This window comes from Phytophthora cinnamomi (genome assembly GCF_018691715.1).
Source record: "Phytophthora cinnamomi strain GKB4 chromosome Unknown Contig10, whole genome shotgun sequence".
NCBI lineage: Eukaryota > Oomycota > Peronosporomycetes > Peronosporales > Peronosporaceae > Phytophthora > Phytophthora cinnamomi.
The window spans coordinates 650,096-673,831 of record NW_027150943.1 but is presented as its reverse complement, the minus strand read 5'-3'; the positions used below and the strand labels follow the sequence as shown (position 1 = coordinate 673,831).

The following is a 23,736-nucleotide window of genomic DNA, read 5'->3' as shown; positions in this document are numbered from 1 at the left end:
GGGACTCGCAGAGTCGCATGACCAGCGCATTGGCTCGCCTCCGTGGTGACAAGCATTGCTAGACGGGAGACAGCCATTCTGGACCCACTTCAACGTGCCTTTTCCAGCGAGGGATCATGGCGACAGCAGATACACGCTCGCGGGACCTTAGGCGACAGTGGCCGATGAGCAGGAGCGTTGGCAACGCTGTTGCGCTGGCGTGGGCGAGCCCGCAGCTGAGGACAAGCCACGCCGATCTGTAACTCATCCCGAGGAATGTTGGTCGTTTAGCTAGCTGTGCTCAAGATCCGCTCCTGCCTACATGACTCCATATTTGCATCTGATTCATCAGTGTATGGTGTTTCAACGTATTATAATCAAGTCGCTCTTAATGATCATTCCGATCAGTATAGCAGGGGTATTTCAGCTACGGACGGCTGATTAGGATACGCGCAGGAGCCAATCACGTCGCGGCCATCATCATGTGATGCTGTAATCAGGAACCACGAGATGGCTGCCCTCACTTGACTGCAGTTCGGAATCCGCCACCACGAGCACCAGCCAGCCAGCCAGCCGTCCATCCGCCGTCCATGGAGATCCCGCGCATCGTGCACGACGAGCTGCTGCACCAGGTGGACGCGCCGCAGGAGGAGCACCTGCTGGCGCTGCGACGCGCGAGCGTGAGTCCTCGCCCCGCGCCCAAGGCCGAGGGCGAGCGCACGCCGCTGTTGGCGGCCGACAAGGTGGACGCGCTGCTGGACGAGGAGGAGAGGGCGGCGGCAGCGACCGACAACCAGCTCGCGGCCTGGGACATCGCGCGCGTCGAGACGCGGCGGCTGCTGGCCGTGGCCTTCCCCATGATGCTGGCCGTGATGCTCGAGATGTTCCCCGACCTGGCGCTCAGCATGATGATGGGCCACACGGACGTGGCGCACAGCACGCAGATCCTGGCCGCCTACCAGTTGTCCAGCCTCGTGCAGATGATGATCATCGGCGGGCTCATCATGGGCCTGTCGTCCGCCATCGACACCATGTGCTCGCACGCCTTCGGCGCCAAACGGATGACGGAGCTCTGGCGCATCACGCAGGCAGCCACCGTCGTGTACTTGATGTGCCTGCCCTTCATCGCCGTCGTGCTAAGCAGCGGCAAGCCCATGCTGGTCGCCATGGGCCAAGACCCGAACACCGCCGACGTGGCCGGACGCCTGCTGCTCGTCAGCATGCTGCTCGTGCCCTTCTGCATCATGTACGCGGTGATGAAGAGCGCGCTGCAGGCGCAGAACATTGTGGTGCCCTTTGTGCTGGCTTCGCTTGTGAGCTTTATTGTGAGCTCCATTGCAGCTTACATCTTGGCGTTCCACACGTCGCTGGGGTACATTGGTGTCGCGCTGGGCAGCCCCATTGGCTGGTTGTTGAAGGTGGTCATGATCCTTCCGGTGGTGCTGCGCAACCGCGTGTTCGTCGAGTCGTGGCCAGGCTGGGACTGGAGGGAGGCGTGGGCGCGCGTCCCCAGCATCGGACGGCTCGGCGCGTCCAGCGTGCTTATGATGACGTTCCAGATGGTTGGGTTCTCCTTCATCTCGCTGCTGGCGGGAATGCTGCCGAACGCTGACGTTTTGATCGCAGCAAACGGCATTTTTGTATCCGTCCTTAGTCTTGCCTTCATGCCGCTGCTTGGTATCTGCATTGCGGGTGCCATCCGAATGGGCAACGCTCTGGGTGCCGGTCAAGCACGCCGCGCGCGTCTCATTAGTCTCATTGTGATGAGTGCTTCGCTGTCCGTGTCGGGCGTTGCAGCTGGAATTGTTGCCTACATCGCTGCCCCGTACGCACGAGCGTTTACCCCCAATGCCGAAGCTACGAGCGTTGCTACAGATCTTATCAAGGAGTTGTTGCCGTTGCTGCCACTTTTGGGCTTCGCCTTCGGGATGCAGTCGGTGTTCCGTGCCTGCGGAAAGCAGTTGCTGTGCGCGCAGCTGAATTTTGTGTGTTTGTTTGTGCTGGGAGTTCCACTCGGGTTGGTGTTCGCAATCCAGTTTGACGCGGGCATCGCGGGTTTGTGGGCTGGAAACATGGCGGGAACCGTTATCTTCGCGGTCGCAGGTGTTTGCTGGTTACGCTCCACGAGTTGGGAGAAAATGGCTCATGACGCCAAACATGGAGCTCGTCCCGCTGAATTCGAGGACGAAGTTGGCTTCGATGTCGCTGTGGCAGCGTAAAGAATCCCCAATAGCCATATCGATACATGTACGCGATTTCTGAATTGTCAAGTATACCCTTTTTCCAAAGCTGATGGTGTCGGCATTATTACTGTATTTATCGAACAAGCATCACGAATTCTGTCATTTAGAGTTAGGGCCAAAGTGTTCCCAACGTGAAGCAAGTGTGATGGTACTGCGTACCGAAGAAGAAGTCTCTGCATGGTCAAGTGATTGGGTGAAACACTCTTTACTTGCTCCCACTGATAATTTGCCGGTTTCCATGGCGCTACAGTTGTTCACTTCAAACTTGTAGATGGCCGAAGCTCATCGGCGTATGCAGAAGGTTCGTGCATAGGTTCCATCGAGCTCGAAACATCCTTAGTAGCCATCGGAGACGGTACGTTACAAGCCTCGCTCTTGATCTCATCGCTACCTGGGGCCCCGCATGTTGTCCGCTCCACTGCCTGGTACGCCAGCATCGCCCAGTCTGCTCGGAATGCCAACCAGTACGTGCTGAAAAGTCCACTCGCGATGAAGCCGGCGTTCAACCCGAGCCAGAGTCCCAGCAACCCCATGCCAAGTGGGAAAGCCAGCAACAACCCCAACGGCACAGCCAAGAGGATGTAGCAGACAAAGTTCACCTTTGCCCCCAGCGACTGCAGACCGCATCCACGGAAAATACCTTGGGACACCGATGAGATCGCAGCGAAGACTTGCAGTGGGCTAGTCACCAGCAGCAGCTTCGACGTAATGGAAACCACCCGCTCGTCACTTGTGAAGGCGAAGGGGAGCACGCCGTGCAACAGCAACATGACAACCGAGGCGATGAGAGCGCACACCGAGCTTAAACCCAACGCTAGCTTCGCTGTGTGCCAGGCACGTGCCGGGTCATTAGCACCCAGAGCGTTACCGACCCGGACAGACCCCGCAAGCGAGATAGCTGCGTACCATAGCGCACCGAGCCAGCGTAGGTTGGCGTAGCTCGAATCTGCACTCACTACAGCGGCGGCATGAGGCAGCATCCCTGACGAGAGCCCCACCGCTGCGTACCCCCAGACTTCACACACGAACATTGCCATCCCAGAGACACCCAGACGCAGGAACTCGGGCATGAGGCGAACTGCCTCCGAGAACTGCCACCCGGGCCACTCGCGCTGGTACAGTCCACTGCGGTACAAGTACGTCGCCAAGACGAGGGCGTAGCAGGCCATGGTCGCCGAAATGGCTAGTGCCGACCCGGTGAATCCCAGCGGCGTCCGGAACATGAACACGTAGAGCAGCGTCGCTTGCACGACGCTGGCCATGAGGCCGACGCCCACGAGAGGTTCCACGCGACTTTGGCCCTGCAAGATCTTGCACATCAGCGCGTTCACTGCCGTGAAAGGCACGCCAGGCAGCGCCAGGAGCACGAGGCTGTGCACCAGCTGAGCGAGCTCTCGTCGCTGGCCTGCCAGCTCCAGCAGCTCGACGCAGTAGAAGCTGGCGATGGCCACGGGCGGGAACCCGATGCAGAAGACGAGCAGCCCCGTCTGGAAGAAGAGCCCCAGCTCGCGCAGCTGACCGGCGCCGTAGGCCTGCGCGCAGAGCGTGTCCATGGCGGCGCTCATGGCGGCGATGAGCGTCGTGCTGGTGACCATGTTGAAGATGAGCGCCAGGCTGCGCGCCGCCATGAACTCGCTGCTGTGCGCGGCGCTCAGGTGGCCCGTGAGGACGCCGCTGAGGAAGTTGGGCGCGAAGTCCACGATGGCGAACAGCAGCATCTGGAAGGCGAGGCGCAGCAGCGCCTGGCACTCGCTGCTGTGGCGTCGAGCGGCGGGCTTGACGCACCCCGTGAGCGCCGCCTCCTCGTCCTCCACGCCGCTGCTGGGCACCACCGTGGCGTCGAAGAGCAGCAGCGGCGTGCGCTCGGTCGCGACGCCTGCTGCCGTCTGCTTGCGCGGCTCGGGGGTGGAGAGCTGTGCGATCCTGCGGGACAGGCCGTCCCAGAGCGCCCTGGTCGAGTCGACTGTCATGGAGAGCCGCGCGGAGGCCGCGGCCACCGCGTTGGCGGCGCTGGAGACGCGGGGAGGCACGTTGCGCATCGATGCTGGTCGAGCTGCTGCTTGCTGTCTGGCGCGCAGAATGGAGAGTGCGCGAGCTCTCTCTCGGGGAAGCCGTGGGCCCCGCTCCGCGCAGATTCGCCGGCAGTTGGTGACGATGGCGCTCGTGCGGCCCTTCAAGATCGCGTCATCTGATCCAAATGGACACTCATCACCTTCTCGCGAACGAATGGCTACGGGGTGCTTGAAACGACAGATACATGTAAGTTACGGAAGTTGTTGGTAGGACTAGCTAGAGTAAATGGAAGAGGGCCAATAACTTCTCATATCACTCCATTCACTCACGCCGCCTTGGAATAGCGACGGCGGACGTTCATCAATGGGGGAGGCCGAGTCCGAAGAGGGCCCAGCACTGCAGCCACCGACATCCCGAGTCAATGAATGAAGTCGAATACGATCATCAAAGTTATTGAGAATTGTCTACTCGGAAAGTCAAGTAGATAAAGAGAGTACTATAGAAATGATCCTGTTCAAGTACGGTCTTGTTTTGCTCCTCCGCCTGTTGCCGCACCCTGTTATCTTGCGGATAACCATACCGACAGACTGACAGTGCACCCACTCATTTTATTGGTTGAGCACTTCAAGTTGTGCTGTGCGATGTTGAGGTGCATATCCGATCATAGCTTATGGTATTAATACATGACTTGTTGCGAAAGGGGAAGAATCTGACGTCGTGCTACTGATGCTGCGAAGAAACTCATACTTTGACCGTTCGCGTGAGGGTCTTCTTGCCATTGGGCTTGTCGACAGCGTACTCGACTGCACACCCTAGCGGTCAGGTAGCGAAGTCGTGTAGGTTATTCTGCCTAATCATTCTGCACAATCATAGAGCCGTGGCTCCGAGCTACGCTGCTTGGAATATGCTGATGTACCTGGTTCTTGATGACCTCCGTTGATTATATACTCGTGACAGCAATTGGTGCAGTTTGTGATGCTCACAAAACCTCGTCAGCACTCCAGATCTTGTCTATACATGAACGTGTATACATACTGACGATCCTGGATAGAAGCTACTTGCTCGTTCACCGCTTCGCTAATTCCTAAACCTCCGCCACTTGCTCTTGTGTAACGCCATACCTCGGTGAGTTCAAGGTTACTACAGGTAACGAAACTGCACCACCGGAATGCAGGATATGTCGGAAGCACCAATGCCACAGCGATTGTCATCGATGTTTACCCGCGTCTCATCTTGGTCCTGTGGACGACGTACACCCACCAAGACTAACAATGCGTTGCATTATTACGCTGGAGGAGTCGCACTTTACGCACTATTATCGTCTTGAAAAATTGAACGGGCCACCTCTGCTGGACGTGGTGAAGATCTACCAAGCATGGTTGATACCGTAAAGCTTGTCCGCACTACTGGCACCACGATCCCAGTATAGATGGCTACACTTGTCGCTGCAGCTAACCCGCATTGATCCCCGCTGCTCGCACGCGTCAGTGCGATGTGTGACCGGCGCCAGTGGCTGCTGGCGACCCACACCTCGAGCCCGTGGTGCCGCGACAGTGAGTGATGAGTGACTTACGTTGGTAGCACTCCCCTCCCCCCTCACTGCATCTTCCCCGTCGAGGACATCGGTCCGAGTCCCCCGCCAACGAACGGAGCCCCGAAATAATGGATAAAGCAGGCTAAGGGAGCGAGGGAGAAGGAGGGCGAAGATATCCTACTGCACTGCCGCCGCCTCGAGCGGCACGCAGCTCGTGACTGCCTGGCACGCGCACGGCAGTTGGGCGTCCCCATCGAGGCGGCACCCGCGCTTGCCTTCAGGAGCTGCGGGCCGTTCGTCTCCAACTGCTGACACATATCTGCGCTACTGCGGCTTATTCGGCGCGTGGCCAGCGGACTCTTCTGGACTGGCGCAGGCGTCGGTCAGCCCATGTTGAGGCGCAAATCTACTCACGGCTTCCCATGCTCTCGGATCATGGTCCATGCCCATGGCAGGAGTCGATCACGACGCTGATCGTCATTCCTCGCCTCATGCGCAATCGCAGCGCCTGCTTCGTCAACAGCTGCGCACCATCTTGAGTTTGTATGCTCGGCGGCCCCGGTCTCTGGTTTAACACGCGCGCCGAGGGCTTGAACTTCTCTTCAGGCCCTTCCTACCACGATGTCAGGCCAACACGGGCCGAATCTCCGCCAATCCACGCGGCTGCATCTCTGATATTCGCTGCGATCCCTCTCTCTATCATGATTTCCACTCACACCCCATACTATGCGTTCCCACAGCCGCGCCAGCCCATTGGCCGAAAGCGCGCAGCTCCATTTTATCCAACAATCGCCAGCCACCCTGGAGTGCACCACGCAGCAATCGCCAATTATCTCGACGCTGGGCCGTGTGTGGCCTGTAAAGAAAGGGAGACTCGCAATCGCGAACCGCGCTCCGACTCGACAGGCAGCAGCGGCGGCCCACGCAACTACAGAGCCACCCACCCAGTCACCCAACCCACCCAATCACCCACACACCATGGCCGCGCTGGACGAGGACTGGGAGGAGTGGTCGCCCGAGAAGGGCTCGTTCGTGCACCACATGCTGGCCGGCTCGGCCGCGGGCGTGGCCGAGCACGTGTCCATCTTCCCCATCGACACGGTCAAGACGCACATGCAGTGCCAGCGCTGCCCCGTGAACGGCAACCCGCTGCAGCTCACGGCCACGCAGACGGCGCGCCAGCTGGTGGCGGAGGAGGGCCCGCTGCGGCTCTTCCGGGGCGTCAGCACCATGCTGGGCGCCAGTCTGCCGGCCCACGCCGTGTACTTCTCGGTGTTCGAGGCCGCCAAGAAGGCGCTGGGCGCCGACACGCAGACGCTCACGCCCATGGCCTCTGGCACGGCCGGCGTCATCGCCACTGTGTGCCACGACCTCATCATGACGCCCATGGACGTACGCAATCGCTGCTTGATTCACCCAGTTTGGGTGGATGGATCCTCGTGACTCTGTGGGACGCACTGACTGACGCACTCACTCTTGATGTGGATCTGGCGTTTTTTTTTTGCATTTATGTATTTATTGCAGGTGGTCAAGCAGCGTCTTCAGTTAGGATACTACAACGGAGTGGCAGACTGCTTTAAGACGGTGGTGATTACATTGCTGGACCCTGTGTCTCCGCCACTGGATCCGAGTTACTGGGGTTACTCACGGGGCTGCGTGTTGCGATGGGTGACAGGTTATGAAGCACGAAGGCTTGCGCGCGCTGTATATTAGCTTCCCCACCACGCTCCTGATGAACTTGCCGTACAGGTACGGACGGACTTCTGGATACTGTTGCTGCTGGGTCGTGTTTTGTTGGCGGATTCCACTAACGGTGTGTGCGCGGTTTGGGGCAACTTTTTCCAGTATGATTATGGTGTCGGCGAACGAGACCTTCAAGAAGATTTTGAACCCGTCTGGAGAGATGAACGTCTCGGCTTACATCGCGTCTGGCGCTGCGGCCGGAGCTTTGGTGCGTTTTTGGAGGCGAAGAGATTTCAAGTGTCGTTACGCGGAGTGACTAACTGTTTGGTGCATTACGTAGGCTGGCGCGTTGACGAACCCGCTGGATGTGGCCAAGACCCGGTTGCAGACCCAGTCGATGATGGTCGCGGAAGAAGCCTCGGTAGGAATCCGCGCTCCCTCTCGCTCGAAATCGGCTTCGATGTCGCCTCGCTTCTCGAAACCAGAGCTTCAGGTTCTTGTGCATGCCGCCCAGGGCCTCCTTTGCTTACATTGCTCCTGTGTTTGCTGTCGTCTTTATTCACAGTGTCCATCTCGTACCCGTTGTGCGCAGCTCCAGACGCGCGGCGTTTCCATCACGGTTCCCCCTTCATGCTCGATTAACGGCCGCCCAGGAGTACGTTGTCATGCTTGGCTTTGGATAACTGGATCGCTGGGATTGATGCGCTTGGATTCTAATGCTGGGCACTTCGCGCTTTCGTTGCGCAGGTCGAGCGGGCAGAACCCGTTCTGCGTCGGCAGTACGCCGGCCTGATGGACGCGTTGATTCAGATTAAGGCGCAGGAGGGCTTTGCGGGCTTCTTCCGGGGTGTGTACCCGCGTCTGCTGGTGCACGCGCCTTCCGTGGCGGTGTCGTGGACAACTTTCGAAGTATTAAAGAAGACCCTCGACCGGATGGGCGCCGATGATGACTAGTAGCGATCTCGGTTCCACGCGAACCATCTACTGTCAACGCAAGGTTTATATCCAGAGCTGCGTCGAGGAGGTACACGCAGAAGCCCGACGACCAGGGAGGCACACAAGCAGTACGACACCCATCTTGCTAGCCGCTGGGCATTTGACCAAAATGGAAAATATATAGAGTTACTACAACGAGGCCGAGTCTATTCTTGCAGGAGGCATGTCAGAGTCAGCGCTGGCGCACCCACCGGAGGCCTGTAACGTCTCGCCATTCGCGCTCCCGCTTCTTGGTACGTGAAGGCTAAGCATTGTAAGCTCGTTAGCTCGTTGAAATATCTCCCGGCGCTGCTGTTTGCGACCTCGTGTGTTTTGTTCGCGCCAGCCAAGCATGGTGGAGTGTTCTCCAGGCCCCGAAGGCGGCATCGCACCATCTCACCATGAACCGAGCGGCAATTCGTTGGGAAATGACCTAGCGATGGCAGGCTCTCAAGTGCAGGACACTACCTCGTCACCTGCGCACGGTTCACCCATGCTCAAGAATGGCTCGCGCGTCCCTCTCATCCGGTCAAATTCCGACGGCAGTATTGGAGCCTCCGTCTCACCACTTCTCGTCACAGCCAAAGTTCACCCAGGGCGCTTTCACGGCGCTGAAGATCTCAAAAGCAGCAACGGGAAACAAAAGCGAGAGCTTGCTTTCGGCGGTGGCATAGTGATTCAAGAAGAACACGGCGATCGCAAGGCTGCAGATGAAAGCGACACATTTTTGAGCGCGTCGATGCAGCTGATGCATTTGAACGGCGAAGCTCGGCAGCGTGTGCGTCAGTTGTGGACCTCGGTGCAGCGCTTGGGCAAAGAGAACCAGATCAGTGAGGCGGGCATGGACGTTTTGTATGTGGAGCTGGGCAATATCCTCAAGGGCATGGGCGCTGAGAAGCTCGAGGCTACCAAACCACTCAAAAGTGGGTGCTTGGTACTGCTAGCTTCATCTCCAGCGAGTGATCCTAGTACGATCAGCAGTGGCTCAGCAGTTAAAGCCCTCTTCGGATCAAGGCCGGCCGCCCAGCTGATGCAGTGCACTTTGTCCGAAGACCAAAGCAAGTTTGAAATGACACCGGTTCGACAAGAAACTAACCGTAGTAATGCTGGCACGCCGCCAAATGCTCAAAGCAGGTTTGGGCTGCCATCCACAGCGTCTTTGATGGGGATGATCTCAGAAGCGTTCCAAGAGGAGCCAACCACTCGGACTATCAGACTGCAAGGGTGCCAGGTCCGACGACTCGTTCCTAAATCACAAAGCAACGAAAACATTATCGATGATGGAGTGACTATGAAAGCGAAGATGCTGCACCGTTTCCAACTGCTCGTCCCGTATAAAACGCAAATGAGTGCTCCTGCGGACGGAGTCCGCGCAGATGTCCTCATTCCTACCAGAGCGCCGGTTCCGTACGAATCGTTCATCTTCGAAGTCCCCGTACCATCGCCAGGAGATGGAGTGACTGAAGTGGATATTGACGCGCAGGCAGAAGTCGACGACTGGGTGTGGGCGCTGGATCGAGTGTGCAGATTCCAGCTTCATCGCCTTGAACACGCGCTTCGAGAGGCTCCCAACATTGGTAAGTTTTAGTTTTACTCGTCAAGATTACACTTTTTGCTGGACTCTGATCAGGGTGCACTTCCACACAGACCGCTATCGAGAGACTCTGCAGCGCCATTTTCCAGTAAGCGTCTCGCTAAGCTGGCTTCGCAATCGAGTGGACCAGCCAACACTTCAGCGTCGTGCCAGTGTCAATCTGAGCATGATTCAGATTGTGAAGGACCTAGGCCGTGACCAGGTGCTCTTGGATGATCAACTCTTCAGCGCTACCAACCCGTACGAAAACGATGACATGGAATCCGACAGCGTCTCGGAAGTGGTGAAGTACATGGTAAAAAAGGTATTGGAGTTTGAGCAAAACGTAACTTCGCAGAGCAAGGACCCCGGAAAGACTGCTTCATCGCACCAACCTTCCTCTCCTGCTCATCGGTTCGCTAAGAATTGCGAGGCACGAGCGCTTGCTTTTGTCGAACGCGTTTTGCAGGGGAGTTCACGAACTCAAAGCGGTGGCGACATCTACGACGCCATCAGTTTTTTCTGCCAGCAAGAGCATGTATCAATCTGCCCGGTTTCGCAGGATGCACGTCCCGTGCAGATGCGGCTCATCACCGATGTCGCCAAAGGTATTCTCCAAGTGGAAGTACAGGTCTGCATGCAGTTCAAAGTGATCGAGCTAACCCCAAGGTCCCCAACGCCAGCTCCATCGAATGAGGATGCAGCAGTGTCAGTTGACACTAACTCAGCGATGCTGGATTCCCTGCCCGATAGTATGCGCGAATGGGCGGTGTTAGAAGGAACACTATCACGCGAATTCACATTGGGGAAACTCGCCGCGCCGGGTACCGTCACCATCAACTACATCTCATCAAATGACAGCTGAAAATGCATAGTTCGGAAAGAGCAAGGTGGTGGTGTCGAATGCACGATAATGTTAAGGGAGTAATTGGCTGAGCTAGTTGACGTACCATTTCTTCATCTACAGCAGCTGCGGCACGAGGCTAGTTCGGCCGTCCAAAAATTGGGGTTTGACGTTCTCGTCTTCACTAGGACCTGAGCCAACGCTGGCTCGGCACAATGGACAAGAGCGCTCATGATCAAACCATTCCGTCACACACTCTTCACAGAACATGTGCGAGCACGCGAGCTTCACTGGTTGCCGCATAGTTTCGTAGCAGATAGAGCAGTCTGGCGACCCGGCTTCCACTAGCTCGTCGTGCGTGACGTACACGCCGAACTCAAGTCCCAGAGTTACGAGCGATCGAGTCAATATGAAAATGCGCCGACCTTGAGTTGCAAGAATTAAGCCCTGCTCACGCACGCATGGTCAGTATTACAGCCAAGTGTATATGGGTGTCCACACGAACGCACCTTGATAAAGAGGTAGCCAAATGTAAATACATCTGCCATGAATTTGGAGGCACACAACTGATAAAAACTGCACCATGGAATGCTTGCTAGGAGTGATCGCACGAAGATGGAGCACATTTCGATGATCCCATAGAGTTTACGCTGAATCACAAGTATCACTCGCAATTAATGCCATTGTCAACTTACTAGGACAGACAGCGAACCACCAACCGTACCTTTCTTCGGTAGAATGCAACCGTTGAAACTGCTTGTTGGGTAAGGGGAGTGATAGTCGTACTGTCGTCGTCGTCTTCACCTGCATTCACTGTGACTGGTGACTCATCCAGGTTAGTTGTCGCTTCAGCATGGTTCTTTCTCCGGCAAAGGAATCGGTCCGACTTGGCACCAGCTACGAACGTTTTTGCTACGATACTCCACAGTCGCACCAGAAAATCTGTGCGTCGCATCAAACAAGAAATGAGCCCAAGCAACTTGAAAGACATGCAGCACTATGCATCAGCACGTACCGTTAACGAGCACTGTCCAGAGCACTTGCCAAAAAACCCCGCCGGTTGATAGAAGCCCACTATCACTACCGCTACCGTGTGTCGATCTTGACTGAAGCATTTGCGAAAAGTGACGCAGTGGGTTCGGTTGTCCATCCACGGAGCATATCGCAACCATATCAATCGCGCACATGGCGACAATCCCCAGAAGATGCCAATTACTAGCCTTATCCTTCAGCGCAACCTGCGCCCGCACTCGCTGATCAAGCCCCATAACCGCAACTGTGCCAACCACAAACACCAGAATCCCTGTTGCATGCTGGTAGGCGAAGTAAATCAAGAACAGCGCCACGAACGGCAGCGAATTGTGGCATCTCCGGAACAGCGCCTGCAGTTCTTCCAACGCCGTCTGGTCCTCACTCTCGTCCTCTGAACTGCGTCTCGAACGAACCCCACTGCCGCCACGTGCAGTCGGCCGTGCAACAGGGGCACTCTCTGCATCCAGAGCACCTGGAGGGCGTGGTCCTCCACTGTCACTGCGTTCAAGCTCTCCAGCCGCCGACATGGAGTACATGGACGCCACGGAGCTCCCCCGTCGTCGGCTCCTGGGCGGCGACCCCTGTGTTCCTTCACCTGTAGCAGGCTCTCCAGGCAGCAGCCTCCCTGTCTCGCTCTCCTCCGCTGCGTTCTCCGCCGACGCGGTCGAGTTTTGCCTGCCTGCAGCCGCGAAGTTCCTCCAGGACGGCGTCTGGTTGTTGAAGTCCTGCAAGAACTGGCCGATGGCCAGCTGGGGCAGCGCCTGCAGCAGCCTCGAGCTCACAGCGTCCCCGCTGACGGGCGTGCTGAGCGCCGCGGCCAGCTGCCGCTGCCTCAGCAGCTCCGCGTCCTCCGGGACGTGCTCCGGGTCGAACGACGCGCTGTTGCTGCGCCCCACAAGGCCTCGCAGCGCTGGGTCGTACGGGGTGCGTCTCTCTGCCTCCACGTCGGACGTAGAGCGCTGCACCACGCCGTGGGGCCTCGGTAGAGCGTCGTAGAGCGCGGGAGGGGCCTCAAGAACGTTCACATTCAGGCGGTCGTCACGCGAAGCTGAGGAGGTTTGAGACGATGCAACCGGCGCGGAGGTCATGGCCTGCGTCTCGACGACTGGATTGGCGGCGGTGGCGCCTGTGTGGTGGCCGCTGTCGCTGTCGCCGCCAGAGTCCGCGTCGCCGCGCTGCGCCATGCCGAGAAGAATCAATCTAAATGCGGACTGCAGAATGACGGAGGACACGGGCACTATTGCGTTAAGACGTCACTCAAGCGAGGTGTGCGCTGCGATTGGTGGAAAGTGCATCTGATAACCCAGCTTCAACCATTGGCACATATTCGACTTGGCTCCATCAACCGAACGACTGAGTGACCGACCGCCATGGAGCCCGACCTCTTGCTGGCCTCTATTCGCGCCGTGTGCGGGCGCCACCCGCGCGTGTCCGCGCTGGACCACGTGCTGCAGCGTGTGGACGACCTGCTGTTCCCGTCCGCGCGGCTGCCGCTGCCGCGCTGCGTGGCGTTCGACAGCGCGCGCCTGTTCCTGCGAGTGCTGAAGGCGCTGGAGAGCGACTGCAGTCGCTGCAAGTTCGAGAAGCGGCAGCAGATGCGCCTGGCCATGCAGGCGGCGGCCCAGCGCGGACAGCTCTGGATGGCGCAGCAGCTCTACCTGCGGCACCCGGCGGCGCTCACGCGCGCGACGGCGTTGGCGGCCGGGGCGAGCGGCCACCTGCCCTTGATCCAGTGGGTGCACGAGACCAAGCGCTGCCTCATGAACGTGGACTACTATGCCGCCGTGTACAAGGCCTTCGAGGTGTCGGCGTCACGCGGGGATATCGAGGCTGTGCAGTGGCTGGTGAGGACGTACGAGAGAGTTGTGTTCGACCTGAGCATCCCGGCCGGGGCGGGACACATTCAAGTGACCAAGTGGATCTGGCAACAAGGAAGATACCGCTGCAGGGGCAACGTGGCAGACGAAGTTGCTAAGAGAGGCGACTTGGAGATGATGCAGTTCCTCGTGGAGCACGCACTCGTGAACGAAGACAGTGTCGCGCCGGATTTGGCGGCTGAATACGGACATCTTGAGCTGGTGAAATGGCTCGCGAAGAACGAGGAGAAGCATCACTGGCGGTTTACTTGGGAAGCGATGAATGGAGCTGCCGCTAATGGATATATTCTGGTGGTGAGGTGGCTGCATGAGAACGACAAGGCAGAGTACTGCTCGAATGCTATGGATAATGCAGCGGAGTTTGGCCACCTCGAAGTGCTACAGTGGCTGAATGAACACAGATATGGCGATAATGCAGTGAATGCGATGGATCTAGCTGCCATGAACGGTCACTTGGAAGTCGTGCAGTGGTTGCATGCAAACGCCGTCAGTGCGGCAACTCCACTTGGGTTTGACCTGGCTGCTGAAGGAAACCATTTGGATGTGGTGCAGTGGCTGCACGAGAACCTACGTGAAGGCTGCACAACGCAGGCAATGGACCTGGCCGCGAAAAGAGGCCACATTGAGATGGTAAAGTGGCTTCATCACAACCGCATTGAAGGGTGCACGGATCTGGCGATGGATCAAGCGGCAGCAAACGGGCATCTGGAAGTAGTTGAATTTTTGCACGAAAACCGTACTGAAGGCTGCACCAAATTTGCCTTGAGTATTGCTGCTGGCAATGGAGATATGAAGATGGTGAAATGGCTTCTTGCCCACAAGCCCGTAGATTTTGAACCTGAAGATATTGCAGAGGCCCTGGAATTTGCTGCAAGGAGCGGTTCCCTGGACGTGGTGAAATGTCTGCACACTTCCTGTCCACATGCGTGCTGTCCTTACCCAATAGCTGCCGCTGCCGCCAGTGGACACTTGAAAATGGTTCAGTGGTTCCATGAAAATTACCACCAGAAATTATCCCCCGGAGTGATGTCAAGCGCAGCTGAAAATTGCCAGGTGGAAGTCATGAGGTGGCTGTATAACCACAGCACGCTGAAGTGTCCGACATACGCGATGATGAACGCTTTTGCTACTGGCAACTTCGACATGCTCCAATTCCTGGACATAACTGCGCAAACGGACCGCGGCTTCGTTGTGGCTGCCAGAACTGTAGCAGCGAGACACCGCCAAACGGAGATCATGCAGTGGTTGACCGATAACTACTCCGATGTGCGATAGCACGTCTACACCACGATTCCAGTGTGGTGCTGCTGACGAACAAAATGTTTCACCGCCATCATCGCTTCTGCATCCAGCTCCGAAAAGAGGTCAAGGCGTGTCCAGTTTTCCGAGACGAAGGCTTGGTACGCAACGTGCCCCGTTTCAATGACACTCTCACGTACATGTCCGCTTTTCCATTTACAGCTCCTTCACCTCCACGCGTCCAGATGATTTCGTTCGCACGAATCCGACAAACTCGTCCACCTTGAGGACCGGGACACTAACCGTGAACGTTGCATCCTCTGCGTAGTCCTGCGTCACGAGCTCAGCCGTGAAGTGCTCGCACGCGCGCTTGACGACGTCCACGAACGAGAACGCCGTGCGGACGTGCAGCATCTTGGTCGGCACCTTTTCGACGATCTGGGCCTGCTCGATGAGCTCCTGCGCCGCGGCTCCGTAGGCTCGGATGAGTCCTCCAGGCCCGAGCTTCACGCCGCCGAAGATCCGCGTGACCACCACGCACACGTCCACCAGCTGCGCGCGCTGCAGCGCGGCCAGGATGGGCCTGCCGGCGGTGCCGTGCGGCTCCCCGTCGTCCGAGCAGAGCTCGCGTCCGTCCATGGTCGTGTAGGCGTAGCAGTGGTGGTTGGCGGCCGGGAACTGGCTGCGCTGCGCCTCGACGAGCTGCTTGACCTGCTCCGAGGCCGCATCGCCGCCGCCCGAGAGCGGCCAGGCCGCCGAGATGAAGCGCGAGCCCTTGCGCTTGGCGATCTCGTGCTGCAGGGCGCGGCCGATAGTCTTGCGCGCGGCCATCACTGCACCTGCGACGGTTAATGACGTGGTCGGGCTGGGCGACGTGACTGGCTGTGTATTGCACATCAAAAAGACAATCACTCTGACTTCCGCATCAGCGTCGTCAGGCTCATTTCCGCATCGGCGATGGCAGCGCCGACGTCCGACGCCGCCATCGAGCGCCTGCTGCAGTACATCCGCATCCCGTCGGTGAGCGGGGACGGGCCCAACGGACCGTACGATGAGGTGAGGGGGCGGAGGCGACGCGGTTGCGACGATGGCGCCGTCCTCAGTGTGTGATTGATTGTGCTGTTGTTGCGTAGTGCGCAGTCTGGCTCAAGGGATACCTGGAAGAAGGTACAGTGGCGAGGGGCCTGCATGTACTGGGGAAAGGGCAAGGCAGTAGGTGCGTGTGTGTGTGTGCTAATTGTTGCTCTATTGTCTGCGCAGTTGGCCTTACGGTGCAGGTGTTCACGCCCGCGGACAACAAGCCAATCGTAATGGTGCGTGGAATTGCTGACGGTTTATGGCCGCTCAGTGCGTTGACACAGCATTTTTCCTGTCTTCAGGCTACATGGCACGGCGAGGACCCTTCTTTGCCGTCGATCCTGCTCAACTCGCACTATGATGTGGTGCCGGTGCTCCGAGAGCACTGGAAGCACGACCCTTTCAACGTTCGTGGACCTTTTAGTTGTTGGGTTGGGAGATCGCACTGATTGTAGTGCTGTTGTCGTCGATGCAGCCGACCGTTCTTGAGGACGGAATGATTTACGGGCGCGGCACGCAGGACATGAAGAGCGTCGGCGTGCAGTATGTGGAGGCGGTGCACCGCCTGAAGACGGCGGGGTTTGTGCCGAGCAGAAACATCCACCTTTTGTTCGTGCCTGATGAAGAGATCGGCGGCGTGGACGGCATGGAAGCGTTTCTGGTTAGCGATCAGTACAAGTCAATTCAACCAGTGGCGTTTGCCTTTGACGAAGGACTCGCAAACCCGAACGACGCATTCACAGTGTTTTACGGCGAACGAGTGCCCTGGTGGTTCTACGTGAAAGCTACTGGGCCTACCGGACACGGAAGTCGGTTCATTCAGAACACGGCGACTTCCAAGATCATAGACGTCTGCAACAAGGTTTGAGTTTTATCACCAGCTCAACACCACCTCACTTCGACCTGGATGTACTAAATGTTATTTACTACTGCAGGCTTTAGCGTTCCGCGCGGAGCAGGAGGCGCTTTTAAATGCACACGCTGGCTGCAAACACGGAGATATCAAAAAGCGAAACCTTGGCGACGTGACTACGGTCAACCTCACCGTACTTCAGAGCGGAGTGTCCCAAGACGGTGGCAAGACGCACGCCCTTAATGTCATTCCCACGGAAGCTGTTGCTGGGTTTGACGTTCGCATCTCGCCCTCTACGGACCTCAAGAAGTTCAAGGTAAATTATCTGTCTTGATCGGATTGAGTTTCAGTCGTCTAACGTTGCACTTGGGTGTGTGTAGGCAATGCTTGATGAATGGTGTGCAGGTGAAGGGCTTTCATGGGAGTTTGTGTCCTGGTGGAAGAACCCGCTGCATGAGCACTACACGACAGCAGTGGATGACACGAACGTATGGTGGAAGTTATTCAAGGAGGGATGCGAGGTACGCCGTCCTTGACGCTACGTTGGTTGTGAATGCTACTGACTGACATGACCACTGTTCTGTATTGTAGGAGGTCGGTGTTCCGGTTGAGGCCGAGGTGTTCCCAGCTGCGACGGACAGTCGGTTCCTTCGCCAGCTCGGCATTCCGGCTTTAGGGTTCTCTCCGATGAACAAAACGGAGATCTTGCTTCACGAGCACAACGAGTGTCTGCACAAGGACACTTTCCTGCGTGGAATCGACGTGTACGAGAAGCTGTTCCGCCGCATGTTCGGGTATGGCGAAGCAAACTAGACATCATGTCAATAGGTATTGGACCAATACTTATCCAGGTCTGCAGAATTACGTTTACGTCAGGACTTCTCTCGAGACACCCAACAATACGACAGCACGCCTGGCAATATGATAACTCGCACTCCATAACGTTGCTCGAGTTGAAATCAAAGGTTCTCGATAATCGGAGACGTCTAGCGTTAATTAAGCACATGCTCAGCACTACATGGTGAGGAAATCCACTTTCACCAGTATATCTTACACCTCATCCCATCAAATGATGCGACGAGGTCCGCACCGACTTTGAACAAGCAGCAACTTGCTCAAGCGACCATCAATAAATCTTCAGTATTCTTTAGGTCAACGTTGGCAGTGCGAACTTCCGCCGTCGAACGCATACTGCAGTACATTCGCATCCCGTCGGTGAGTGGGGACGGGCCCAACGGATCGTATAATGAGGTGAGGAAAGACGTCAGTAGGGATGATGAAATGATACTCAACCTGGTTTTTCGCTAGTGCGCAGTCTGGCTGAAGGGATACCTGGAAGAAGGTAACAACTCGCTGAATGACAAGGAACAGCACGCTATGTATAGAAACGGTCACTTGCTTGTCTGTGCAGTTGGCCTTGCAGTGCAGGTTCTCTCGCCAGCGAAAAACAAGCCTATCGTACTGGTATATGCGGTTTACCAATGATCGAGATCGTCGCGGGTCGGTTGAGATTCTAACAATTTTTCTGTATGCAGGCTACTTGGCAGGGCAAAAACCGTCAATTCTGCTCAATTCACACTATGACGTGGTGCCGGTGGTCCGTGGGCACAGGAAGCACGACCCTTTCGACGTTCGTGGTTTTTTCTTTCATGGCGTTGAAAGCTAGCTCTGATTGTAATGCTGTTGTCGTCGATGTAGCCGACCGTTCTTGAGGACGGAATAATTTACGGGCGCGGGACGCAGGATATGAAGAGTGTCGATGTGCAATATGTGGAGGCAGTATACCGCCTGAAGACGGCGGGGTTCGAGCCGAGCAGAAACATTCACCTCCTGTTCGTACCTGATGAGGAAAGCGGCACTGGAGAAGGCATGGAAGCTTTCCTGGCAAGTGAACGGTATCAATCCGTTCAGCCGATTGCGCTTGCCTTTGATGAGGGAATCGCCAACCCAAATGATGTATTCACGGTGTTCTACGGCGAACGGGCGGCTTGGTGGTTCTACGTAAAGGCTACGGGGCCTACCGGACACGGAAGTCGGGTTCATCGAGAACACGGCGACGTCCAAGATCGTTGAAATCTGCAATAAGGTTTGAAGCTTCAGTGAGCGAGCCTCACCTAGGATTCCCTAAGACTAGAAATGCTAACACCGACCATTGCTGCAGGCATTGGCGTTCCGCGCAGAACAGGAGGCACTTTTAAATGCACACGCTGGCTGCAAACACGGAGATATCAAAAAGCGAAACCTTGGCGACTTGACTACGGTCAACCTCACCATACTTCAGAGTGGGGTGTCCCAAGATGGTGGCAAGACGCACGCCCTCAACGTCATTCCTACAGAAGCTGTTACTGGGTTTGACGTTCGCATCTCGCCCTCCACGGACCTCAAGAAGTTCAAGGTAGGTTCTTCGTGGGGTTCATTGTGAGTCTCCAGTCGGCTTTATAATCTTCGTATTTGGTTGGATTTAGGCGATGCTTGATGAGTGGTGTGCACCTGAAGGACTATCATGGGAGTTTGTATCATGGTGAAAAAAACCGCTGCATGAGCATTATACGACCTCGGTCGACGATAGCAACGTGTGGTGGAAGCTGTTCAAAGAAGGATGCGAGGTACGCCGTCCTCGTTGCTACGCTCTAGCGAATGCGAATGCCATAATTATCGCTATTATGCAACATAGGAGATCGGTGTACCTGTTGAGGCTGAGGTGTTCCCAGCTGCGACGGACAGTCGGTTCCTTCGTCAACTTGGCATTCCAGCTTTAGGGTTCTCTCCGATGAACAAGACGGAAATCTTGCTTCACGAGCGCAACGAGTGTCTGCACAAGGACACCTTGCGTGGAATCGACGTATACGAAACGCTGTTCCGCCGCATATTCGCTTATGCTGGGCCGAACTAAGGTGTTCGGTTAGCAGAGGTAACATTCAGCTAGGCTAGACCTTCGTAGAGCTTCACAGGTCGAGCATGACACCAATACAACACGCAACTTCGATGACTTAAGAACGGCGCTAAGGTTGTCTCCACCGCGGCAGCAAATTGCGACCCAGTTTACGGCCAGATCTCTCCACCGCGGGTTTTAAACTAGGCCAGACGCAAATAGGTGCGCCTCCTGGCAGCAAATTTCGCGCCAGTAGCAAATTCTACGTGTTCGGGTACAATTGACGTCTCATCAGCACACTGCTATGAAATCCAGACAATAGCAAGCGGACAGTGTTTGCGCCTCTCGAAGATCGCGCGTATTTCAAGTTTTCCTTCCCCAAGTCACCACAGATGTCGAACGCGAGTGAAAATGGCAAGGCCGCAGCGCGCGAGGGAACCGAAACAGCCCGGAAACCCCCGGTCTGCGGAAAGATTATGCTGCCGCGTAATATGACTGTGTGTAGGTATTCGCAGATATTCACTCTCGAATTCTGCTATCACAGCTTCGCAAAACTTTTTGGTGTACTTCAAAACTGTAGATTCTGCCATTGCGACGTTGTCGTCTAACGAGTCGGCGCAGCACCTGTATGCTAGCATTTGCACAGCAGCAGAGCACTTTTGAAGAGTGGAAATGTTTTTTTTCTAAAGCATCGACACGTTGCCGAAAATCATCATCTCTCGATACAATTGCGTCCATTATTCGACGGAAGAGAGGTCTTCGCATGCGATAGCGACGGCGAAAGTATTTTCGGGGTAAAGAGGGCTTTCAGCAAAGTAATTTCTCCAAATTCTGTTGTGTGCGGCTTCGAAATCGCGTTGGATATTAGCAGCTTTGCCGCGAACAGAACCCCCTCTTTTACGTTTTGGAAGGTAGTGTGACGCGGTAGACAAGAGGGGGAGAAACGCCTAGTGACAAACAACGGAGTGTGAGGAAGAGTAGAGGACCTGCGGTGCTGCCTCAAGTTACTCATCATCATCACTGAAGGCCTCGTCATCACTGTCAAGGCTTCCAGAGACGAGTTCTTCATCACTTGACTCCATATCGGAAAATGGTGAATGGTCGCGCCTTAAAGATAGCTGTTTTGCGGCTGCGCGGTGGAGCCGCGCCGATTTGCGGCTGGCAGCAAACGGTAAACAAAGGGTCATGTTTCGGATTTGCTTCCAGATTTGCTGCCACGCGGTGGAGACAACCTTAGGGTTAACCGTAAGAAATCTCTGGTGGTGAAAGGGTTAAAAGAAATCTCTGGTAGTGAAAGGGTTAACCCTTTCACTACCAGAGATTTTTTACGGGTCTCCTTGGACCTATGGCTCCAGCAAATCAATGCAACGCATAGGAGAAAAAACTACCAATCAAAAGCACAAATCTTTACACGTGGTGACACTGGCTTACTTCACGGTACTTCCAATCAAAAGTTTGAGAGGTCGAGCAGCATGCGGTCGCGCCCTGGTCGCTACTGCGGCAATGCTCTACGGAAGTAGGAGCCGTTTGAGACGGACATCAGAGAGAGCCTACTGAGGATGCTAACCTCCGAGCGACGGCGTCATAGCCCGCGCGCTCTTGACGCAGCGTCTTTTCGTTATGGCATTATCTCAAGTATGTGTGCTTAGCCGAGCACCCCATGTAGCCGTTTCCAGTCTACATCCGCCAACCGCTCGCACTCCTGCATATGCAACCGTGTGTATATGCAACCGCATGTATTATTCACATTAGCTTGCTATGACTCTAGCAGTGTAAGCTCATCTAATTTGGTTAGGATTCTGTAGCGTTGCCTGATGTACGAATTTGAATGTTAGCTCATATACATTCGAACCTCCTCCGCAACATAATCTCGGCCACATTCATTCAAAATGTCCTTGATTTCTGTTAAGGGCAAGACATCTATTCAAATCTCCAGACCTAACTACTCGCCAAACTCCAGTGTCGACACCTCAGCTTTCCCACTGTCACTCAACGTTTAGTTCGTCCAGCCTCTGAGCGTCTCTCGGTACGTTGCGCTGAGGAATAGCAAACAGAGAGCAACTTTTTGCCGTTCTGCAAACGCTTGGCGTTTTGGCCTAACTAACATTGTACGTGCCATTTTCGTTGCAAGCCGTCGTCACAGGCGTACCCTGTTCAGCCCCTTATGTAACGGCCCCTTATGTAACGGGGTTACACGTACAAGTGGCTACATGCCACTTGTGATTTTAACAGATAGGATATCTGTTAAAAGTTTTAGATACTTCCTCACCTTGGTGTAAGTCACACCAATGGATACATTGAAGTGGGCCACCACAATGAGTGGTTCACACCTACCCAAAGATCCTATTGGTAGAAAGCAGCATCTTTCTGCCAATCAGAGACATGCATATTAGCGGGGCTCTGACAGCCAGCCGCTATCAACCCCTTTCATAGATGATAAACAGTTTTAGCAGATTTAGGAGGAAGATCAATTTACAAACAATACAGTTCTCATTTTACCAAATCTAAGTCACTTGGAGTCTTATCTGATTTAAATTATATTTGTGTATTCAAATATAATTAACCTAAGTAATTACTAAGAACTTACGCTTCCTCATACACGTAGCGCAACGTGTAAGCTAAAGTAGTGAGTCAAGTTAGACCCACTACAGGTAGGGCGCCCCGCGCCTACTGGATGTTCACGTTTTTTGTTGTTCCGCGGCGATGCCTAGCATCGCCACGACGGCCACCTCCAGGGGGCATGGGAGCTGTGCACTCCCGTTCAAAGTGACCGATCCTTCCGCAACGGAAGCATCGTACGTTACCTCCCTGCTGCAGGTAACCAGCAGTTGTTGCGTTCGAGAGGTCCATTGGTTCTGGACCTCACGTCCTCACGACTGGGCGCGGTTGCGGCCTCGGCACATTTGCATGGAGTTTAGCCTGCCGCAGGCTAAACGCTTCTTGCATGGCAAGAGTGATTGCAGCTTCGAGAGTACTCGGGTACTCTCGGAAGAGATAGGTCTTCACGGGCCCATCTCTAAGTCCTTTCATGAACGTGACGACCTTGGTCGCCTCGTCAATCGGGTTAGTCACGATATTTGATACCAAATATCGTGCGCGCTGCGCGTAAGCATGGACGTCATGCTTACCTTGCTGAAGGTCGAGGAACTCCGCCCTCGACCGGAACTCGTTTTGCGGGGGCTCAAACGCTTGTTTGAGCTCCTCTTTGAACACTTCGTACGTGCTGAAGCACGTAGGATCGGAGAGTCGGCGCCCATACGCCCAACCCCTGGCGCGTCCGCCAAGGCAGGACATGGCGAACGCGACCTTCGACAGCGGGTCGACGATGCGTCGAGCCGCTATGGCTGTGTCGAGCTCGACAAGCCATCGGAGGAGCGGCTCGCCCTCTCTTCCCACGTAATTGCTCACGCTCAATTTTAACGATTGAGCACGCGGTGTCGTCCCTGACGACGCCGTCACTGAGGAAGCAGCATCACGCTGCTCCTTCATGATGAACCCCAGAGCAACACCATGTTGCTCCGTCGGCGATAGCGTACGCAGCATCGTAGCTATCGCCGCTTCTCCAATGACTGTTGACAGTCGTTGGAGGGCTTCCCACTCTGGGTCAGACAAGTGGGGGCCAATCTCAAGATGCGATTGGCCAAAACTAAAGCTACGAGACGACGGCAAAGCACTGTACAACCTAACAGGTCGCCATGGACCCGTAAAATGCATTACCGCAGGAGCCACAAACAGTTCGTGTGACCTGTCATAGTTGTTTTCTCGTCTAGTTAGCAGCTCCCCTCCCCTCCGCGGACAAAAGGACTTAGAGGTACTGTTCAATGTAGCCGACGACGACACCTGAAACTGGGAGACCGACACGGACCTTGGCCTGAAAGAGGCCCACCCACGCTCAAACAACGATTACGAGGAAACTCAGGCTGGTAGCCCTCTCCCTGCTGC

The 23,736-nt window shown here is 55.7% G+C and overlaps 9 protein-coding genes across 13 annotated transcripts; 6 read left to right on the top strand and 3 right to left on the bottom strand.

The window, feature by feature from the left end:
• Positions 1-569: 569 nt before the first annotated feature.
• IUM83_05685 (Multidrug/Oligosaccharidyl-lipid/polysaccharide (MOP) Flippase Superfamily) lies at positions 570-2,198 on the top strand (the record flags this gene model as incomplete). 3 transcript variants are annotated; one of them, XM_067929838.1, is made up of 2 exons in its annotated part: positions 570-1,804; positions 1,914-1,959. In XM_067929838.1, the coding sequence occupies 2 exons, from the start codon at positions 570-572 to the stop codon at positions 1,957-1,959; spliced, it is 1,281 nt and encodes a 426-aa protein (XP_067798277.1). The 3 variants fall into 3 exon arrangements, with proteins under 3 accessions (XP_067798277.1, XP_067798278.1, XP_067798279.1); XM_067929839.1 differs by lacking the exon at positions 1,914-1,959 and having other exon boundaries at positions 570-1,656; positions 1,733-1,743; XM_067929837.1 differs by having other exon boundaries at positions 1,539-2,198.
• Positions 2,199-2,309: 111 nt separating this feature from the next.
• IUM83_05684 (Multidrug/Oligosaccharidyl-lipid/Polysaccharide (MOP) Flippase Superfamily) lies at positions 2,310-4,261 on the bottom strand (the record flags this gene model as incomplete). Its single annotated transcript, XM_067929836.1, has 5 exons — positions 2,310-2,318; positions 2,382-2,395; positions 2,614-3,045; positions 3,129-3,168; positions 3,239-4,261. The coding sequence occupies 5 exons, from the start codon at positions 4,259-4,261 to the stop codon at positions 2,310-2,312; spliced, it is 1,518 nt and encodes a 505-aa protein (XP_067798070.1).
• Positions 4,262-6,747: 2,486 nt separating this feature from the next.
• Positions 6,748-8,406, top strand: IUM83_05683 (the record flags this gene model as incomplete). Of its 3 annotated transcripts, none has more annotated exons than XM_067929834.1 (7): positions 6,748-7,161; positions 7,294-7,353; positions 7,445-7,518; positions 7,615-7,720; positions 7,793-7,873; positions 8,018-8,107; positions 8,200-8,406. In XM_067929834.1, the coding sequence occupies 7 exons, from the start codon at positions 6,748-6,750 to the stop codon at positions 8,404-8,406; spliced, it is 1,032 nt and encodes a 343-aa protein (XP_067798280.1). The 3 variants fall into 3 exon arrangements, with proteins under 3 accessions (XP_067798280.1, XP_067798281.1, XP_067798282.1); XM_067929835.1 differs by having other exon boundaries at positions 7,793-7,945; positions 8,045-8,107; XM_067929833.1 differs by having other exon boundaries at positions 7,294-7,356.
• Positions 8,407-8,779: 373 nt separating this feature from the next.
• Positions 8,780-10,113, top strand: IUM83_05682 (uncharacterized protein; the record flags this gene model as incomplete). Its single annotated transcript, XM_067929832.1, has 3 exons — positions 8,780-9,350; positions 9,955-10,004; positions 10,075-10,113. The coding sequence occupies 3 exons, from the start codon at positions 8,780-8,782 to the stop codon at positions 10,111-10,113; spliced, it is 660 nt and encodes a 219-aa protein (XP_067798283.1).
• An 848-nt stretch (positions 10,114-10,961) lies between these two features.
• IUM83_05681 (RING finger and transmembrane domain-containing protein 2) lies at positions 10,962-13,060 on the bottom strand (the record flags this gene model as incomplete). The annotated part of the gene is made up of 4 exons (XM_067929831.1): positions 10,962-11,291; positions 11,354-11,494; positions 11,569-11,786; positions 11,860-13,060. 4 exons carry the CDS (start codon positions 13,058-13,060, stop codon positions 10,962-10,964), a joined length of 1,890 nt encoding a protein of 629 aa, XP_067798284.1.
• Positions 13,061-13,246: 186 nt separating this feature from the next.
• Positions 13,247-15,028, top strand: IUM83_05680 (ankyrin-like protein; the record flags this gene model as incomplete). The annotated part of the gene is made up of 1 exon (XM_067929830.1): positions 13,247-15,028. The coding sequence occupies one exon, from the start codon at positions 13,247-13,249 to the stop codon at positions 15,026-15,028; it is 1,782 nt and encodes a 593-aa protein (XP_067798285.1).
• A 180-nt stretch (positions 15,029-15,208) lies between these two features.
• IUM83_05679 (YigZ family protein) lies at positions 15,209-15,823 on the bottom strand (the record flags this gene model as incomplete). Its single annotated transcript, XM_067929829.1, has 1 exon — positions 15,209-15,823. The coding sequence occupies one exon, from the start codon at positions 15,821-15,823 to the stop codon at positions 15,209-15,211; it is 615 nt and encodes a 204-aa protein (XP_067798056.1).
• A 126-nt stretch (positions 15,824-15,949) lies between these two features.
• Positions 15,950-17,735, top strand: IUM83_05678 (ACY1-like metalloprotease; the record flags this gene model as incomplete). Its single annotated transcript, XM_067929828.1, has 8 exons — positions 15,950-16,048; positions 16,126-16,159; positions 16,253-16,305; positions 16,372-16,476; positions 16,545-16,931; positions 17,005-17,238; positions 17,303-17,443; positions 17,514-17,735. The coding sequence occupies 8 exons, from the start codon at positions 15,950-15,952 to the stop codon at positions 17,733-17,735; spliced, it is 1,275 nt and encodes a 424-aa protein (XP_067798055.1).
• A 933-nt stretch (positions 17,736-18,668) lies between these two features.
• IUM83_05677 (ACY1-like metalloprotease) lies at positions 18,669-19,447 on the top strand (the record flags this gene model as incomplete). Its single annotated transcript, XM_067929827.1, has 4 exons — positions 18,669-18,817; positions 18,930-19,008; positions 19,084-19,317; positions 19,388-19,447. The coding sequence occupies 4 exons, from the start codon at positions 18,669-18,671 to the stop codon at positions 19,445-19,447; spliced, it is 522 nt and encodes a 173-aa protein (XP_067798053.1).
• Between the last annotated feature and the right edge of the window lie 4,289 nt (positions 19,448-23,736).